General features: G+C 34.9%; 1 protein-coding gene across 1 annotated transcript; it reads left to right on the plus strand.

Annotated features, from left to right (window-relative positions):
* Nucleotides 1–2,983: 2,983 nt before the first annotated feature.
* On the plus strand, nucleotides 2,984–6,021 carry LOC11442854 (probable protein phosphatase 2C 23). Its single transcript, XM_003607279.4, has 4 exons — nucleotides 2,984–4,178; nucleotides 4,410–4,523; nucleotides 4,897–5,161; nucleotides 5,721–6,021. Exons 1-4 carry the CDS (start codon nucleotides 3,198–3,200, stop codon nucleotides 5,834–5,836), a joined length of 1,476 nt encoding a protein of 491 aa, XP_003607327.1. The 5' UTR covers nucleotides 2,984–3,197; the 3' UTR covers nucleotides 5,837–6,021.

Here is a 6,021-nt window from a genome sequence, read left to right on the forward strand (position 1 = left end):
TTGATGACTATGTTCTCATTCAAACAATTTTATTATTTGATAAATTTAAACAATATAGTGGTGAAACATTGCCTTCATACGGTATAGATTTTCTTGTAAATATTTAGAAATAAATTATTTTTGAGTTTGATTAATATACTTTGTCATTGCACAATTATTTTACACATGCAACAAAAGATGTGTTGTCACTTCAATTAATTAATATGGTAGCATATGAGCTGTCATATTCATTAATTGACATGACAAAACATCATCGAATGCATATGAACAATAATTGTACACTGACAACGACAACGTATATTAATTAAATACATTATTTTTTTGAACTAGAAAAAAATAAAATATTAAAGATTTCTACCCAGCACAAGAATGCGAAGATATAAATCAAAAAACAACCCCGTTATTACAAAGAACAAAACACCGGCTAAAAACCCAAAAAGATGGAAAATTAAGTAAAGTTACATAACACATAAAAAAATAGGATTACGCCACCAAAGCTGAAGATGAAAAGTTATAATTGTGATTTTGGTCTTTAACCACCAAAATGATAAACATTTGACTTTCTAAAACAAGTGAAGAATTGATTCCTGCTTACTCTGAAAAAATATGTGTATTCCTTCAAACACAAACTATCCAAATCATATTTAATGAAACCTGATAGTTCTAAAAAGGCCGCCTAAATAACCAAACCGCAAAAGATGATCAGACAAATATAACAAGCTCACTAAATGGATTTCAAGCCACTACATAACAAGATCTCAAATACTCTCAATATAGGTGATCAATAGTTTCCTCCTTCCTATAACCTCTCACACACAAAACATTATTATGAATGATTCCATGTTTAGCCGAGTTATCTTTTATAGAAAGACAATTACATAATAACCACCAAACGTATAGAGATACTCTTAACGAAACTGTTTTATTCCAGATAATATCATTGGCAACCGCCTGAACAACTGACCCCATCTTTGTCGGCATGTGATAAACACAACTACTAGAGTATCCTTTATCCGGATCTAAATGCCAACGACACCTGTCATCCACACCAACCTGAATAATAAAGTTATTTAACCACTCATAACACTCACCCGATTGTTTCTCCTCCCAAGCTAATAACCAATGTCGCCATTTCCAAGCTTCACCCTTACCCCTAGTCAAGAGCATACATCTTAGCAACTAAAGCCAATTGATTCTCTAATAAATGAATAAGGCGTCTAAATCTATCACACAACGAACCCCCCCTCCAACCAAGCATCTCGCCAAAATAGCATCCTAGATCCATTACACACTACCCTCTCCAAATTATCATCAAACCCCCACCACCAACCTTCACCTCTATGGAATCCCATGATACGCGTCCACCAAATTGATCCTAACTGTCTTTCCTCTCTAATACAATCAACGTCAAACCCATACATCGCCCTTTACACCTTGAACCACAAATTTCCTTGATACACAATCATCCTCCAACACCACTTTCCCATTAAATTAAATTCTCAAATCCTACGCACCTCCAATCCCCATTTTCCTTCTCCAAACAAATTGTGTCACAATCAACCCACGAAATTTTCCCACTATCCTCAAAACCTCCCAAAATAACATCTAAAAATAGATAAATAGAGGAGATGATACATGTGGAAGCCTTGAAGAATGAAGAAAATAGACAGGAAGAGACGACCTAGAGATATTGTATTGTTGGAATTAAAATTTGTTAACTAATTGTCTAATGTCCTCCTTTACTCTTCAAACCCGGAAAAGAGATATTATATTGTTGGAATTAAAATTTGTTAACTAATTATCTAATGCCCTTCCTTAATCGAGTATATACTTCATCTATCTTTCATCGTATGTTGACATGTCCGCCTAACGATATGAAATCCATTGTATTAACCGACTTCTGATGCTCAACAAAATAACTGATTGATTCAACGACATATGACTGGATAGTGTGTGTGAATGCAAACTTAACCGGATGTCTATGCGTTAGTATCAATACATGATTTAATCAATATCCTTTAGATAAAAAGAAGATGTCTCAAACTTTCTGAATCAAAAGTTCATGTCGCAAAAAACATTAAGAACATAATTAAATCAAAGATATTACGAAATAGAATTCATATATAATCATCCAGATTAAGTAACTATATCAAATTTCTTGCAACTAGACATATTCCCAACAATAGAGAGGATTAGTTTATACATAACCTTACAATAGGAAACAAGAAGAAAAGAGATTGGTGTCAAAGTTGATTCCTCGTCCTCATGCGCCTGAGCTCTCTCTCTCTCTCCCTCTCTCTCCCTCTCCCTCTCCCTCTCCCTCTCCCTCCCTCCCACCTTGGCTTTTATGTTCTTCTCTGCACAAGACCTTTTGGTCACTGGTGTGGTAGTGAGTCCTTGAAATGAAGTGATGACCAAATATTTATAGAATTCTAGTAAGTGGGATTTTGCTTGGCGAAATGTGGCTCGCCTAGCAAATCGAGTTTTCTTCATAAGGAGTGAAATGACAACTCATCTTGAAAGGTCACCAAACAGTCTTACTTTGTCGGGTGAATTGATCCTCGCCCAATGAAGGCGCTCTTGCATTTTTCTTTGAAACTCTATGGAATTCTTCGCTTTCAGCTTGCCTAGCGAGCATGCTTTAGATCAGAATCCTTGATCTCTATCTTTCTTGGCCAATAACCTCAAAAAACCTACAAATATGAAGAGAAATAGGTATAAGCACCTTAATTGGTCCAAAAACTATGAATATATTAGATATCTACAATAAATTTGGGATTTTTACTTTGATTGCTAAACAAGTTAATAAGTGTAATACGAATTAACATGATTTTGACATGTATCATCGACCCAAATCAACACATGTACAACTCAAATCGACCCATGCATAACCCTAATTGAGGGGAAGGTGAGAAAAATTTGAGAGCTGTGATTGTATTTAAAAACGGCCATCTCTATATTTGCTCAAAAGCAAACCCCCAGATCATAAAATGAAACGGCCATCAACAATTAAGAAATACAAATAATCACTAAAAAGTCAATCCACCTCCTTCTTCTTCATCTTCTTCTTTGTTCCCTTTCTTTTCTTACTCTTTCTTCACTCTTATATTATATATATTGGTCCATTAGCTCTTAATTAGTAGAATATATAAAAGTTTAATACTACTAGTACTAAGTCTTTATTAATACTCTCTTCAATGGGTAACGGCATCGGAAAACTCTGCCTCTGTTCCACCGGCGCCGGCAATACCTCCCGCCGGCACCAAAACAACAACCCTTTCGGAAACTCAATCTTCTACATCCGACCACCAGACACATTTTCCGACGACGACTTCACAACTTTCCGATCACTCTCCGGCGCCTCTGTCAGTGCCAACTCCTCCACCCCACCTTCCACCGTCACCACCATAACAACAACCGAAATGGACTCCTCTGCTTCGTTTGAAAGCTCCACTTCCTTTACTTCTTCACCTATGCCTCTTCAGCAACATGCTGGTTCCTCTGCTGGAAGCTGTAGCGCCGTATGGTGTAGCCCCACCAAGAAGTTTCCAAGAAGAAACTTGCTGAAGAAGATTCTCAAAAGGGTAGTTTCAGTTTCTAAGAAAAAGAAAAATGCTATTGTTAATGTTTGTGATGTGAATTTGCAAGAAGTTGATGGTGAAAAGTATATGGATAATGATGATGATGATGATGAAGGTGGTGGTTTGTTTTTTATGGGAAGTGAGAATCTTCAATGGGCACAAGGTAGAGCTGGTGAAGATCGTTTACATATTGTAATATCAGAGAAATATAAATGGGTTTTTGTTGGAATTTATGATGGTTTTAACGGTCCAGATGCTACTGATTATCTTCTTGAAAATCTCTTCTTTTCTGTTTATGATCAACTCAAGGAAATTCTCTTAGAATTAGATGAAAAGTATCCAAATTTGGATTCTGTGTTGTTTAGTCTTTCTGAGGCATTGAGGAAAACTGAGGAAGCATTTATGAAGAGTGTTGATGAAATGATAAACAATAATTCTGTGTTAGCTATGATGGGTTCATGTGTTTTGGTGATGTTGATGAAAGGTGAAGATGTTTACTTGATGAATGTTGGAGATAGTCGTGCGGTTTTAGCTACTCATCATCATTCTCTCAAGTCACTTCAGCTTACCATGGAACATAGTACTCTAATCAAAGAGGTAATCATTTTTACATTTCAAAATCTTGCTCCGCAACCGGAATTGTGGCTGTAATATAAAGGTTTCTGCAACAACATTGCAACTGAAATTGTGGTTGCACACAATGTCTAGCTTCACAGTGTAGCCGCGACTTCAATTTAAAACTATGGTCCGTACAATTTTATGTGAACCATAAAGTTGGTTTATTTTGGTAAATTAATTTATTGTGTTGAGATTTTTTTATAATTTCAGGAGGTTTGTAGAATCAGAAAGGAGCATGCAGATGACCCTTCTGCAATAAGTAAAGGCAGAGTGAAAGGTTACTTGAATGTAACAAGGGCTTTTGGGGCTGGGTTTCTGAAGCAGGTGATTTTTTTATAACATTATATTAGACTATGATTATGTGCTTAATTGTTCGTTCAATCCAACGTATGCATTTCACTAATCCGGATTGTATAGCTATATGGTCCAAGGATTTTAAATATAGGTCCATCTGCGACTGTAATCTAGGCCGAGACACAATGGTTAATCATGTCTTTGAAACCGAAGCATAACTGTGATTGAGACCGCATCACATGAACCACATTTGACCGCGATTTTCTGCAATATCAATGATCATGACATGAGGCAACCACAATTGTTACTGTGACAGAAGTTTAAAACCTAGAGTACTAGTGATCTATGATACAATTTCTATAATCTGTTCCTAACTCTTGAATTTTATTGATCCATTTTGCAGCCTAAACAAAATAATGCAATATTAGAGGCTTTCAAAGTTAACTACATTGGTGACTCTCCATACATCACATGTTCCCCTTCACTCCACCACCATAGGCTAAACCCTAGTGACAAATTCTTGATATTGTGTTCTGATGGACTTCACCAATATTTCACCAATGAAGAAGCAGTTGCTAAAGTGGAGTCATTCATCACTTTATCACCAGAGATAGACCCTGCACAGCTTCTCATTAAAGAAGCATTATGTAGAGCTGCCAAAAAAGCTGGTATGATATTAAGGGCCTATTTCTTTCTGATGATTATAAACAAAAATGATTTTGAGATTTAAAATTTTCATTATTAACTTTTTGAGGTTTAAAAAAATCTTGTGTTTGTTTACTATGATAAAAAACACTATAAAAAATACTTATTAAAAGTTAATTTCAAGAAGGGACTTGACCTGTTAATCATGTGGTCAGAGGTTTGAGCTTTGACTCTTGCGTATGAAGAAAATTTGGTTAGGAGGAAAGAATACACATTGTGTGTGCCACAAGCTCTTCGATGGGATTAATCACTGTTAAACAGTTGTAGAAAATTCGTACTCATAACATGATAACCCAAAATAAAATTTGTTTTCAAGAAAAGCTACTCAAAACAAGTAATTTTTAGTTTCTTTTTCTTTCATATTCTGACTTTTATTTTTAAAAAAATCTTAAGAAAATGATGATACAACTCATTTGACTTTATTGGCATCTTTCACTAAGAAATAAATTCACTAATAAATTAAAAAAATGTCAAAACCAATTTCTTAACTAGTGATTTTGGCTTGCATTGTTGTTGTTTCAGGTATGAATTTTCATAAGTTGCTAGATATTCCACAAGGGGAACGTCGTCTTTATCATGATGACATTTCAATTGTCATCATCTCCTTTGAGGGAAAAATATGGCGTTCATCAATTTAAATATATACACATAAACAACTGATTATACACCATTGGAGTCTAATAAGTACAAGTGGTTGATGCGAAAAGGTGTGTGAGCATTGTAACTTATTCAGTTTAGGTATTTGGTATAGAGTTCAATTCTACTAATAATAATTTTTAAATTTTTTATTTAAAGTAATAATTTTTAAAACTTTAAAAGTCTA

The sequence above is a fragment of the Medicago truncatula genome, chromosome 4 (assembly GCF_003473485.1).
Source record: "Medicago truncatula cultivar Jemalong A17 chromosome 4, MtrunA17r5.0-ANR, whole genome shotgun sequence".
NCBI lineage: Eukaryota > Viridiplantae > Streptophyta > Magnoliopsida > Fabales > Fabaceae > Medicago > Medicago truncatula.

What these genes read in the sequence shown, in the direction of transcription:
- LOC11442854 (XM_003607279.4), top strand. Translation starts at nt 3,198, where the DNA reads ATGGGTAACGGCATCGGAAAACTCTGCCTCTGTTCCACCGGCGCCGGC. An exon ending in ATAGTACTCTAATCAAAGAG is followed by an intron (nt 4,179 to 4,409) that starts GTAATCATTTTT and finishes TTATAATTTCAG; the next exon opens with GAGGTTTGTAGAATCAGAAA. An exon ending in TAGAGCTGCCAAAAAAGCTG is followed by an intron (nt 5,162 to 5,720) that starts GTATGATATTAA and finishes TTGTTGTTTCAG; the next exon opens with GTATGAATTTTCATAAGTTG.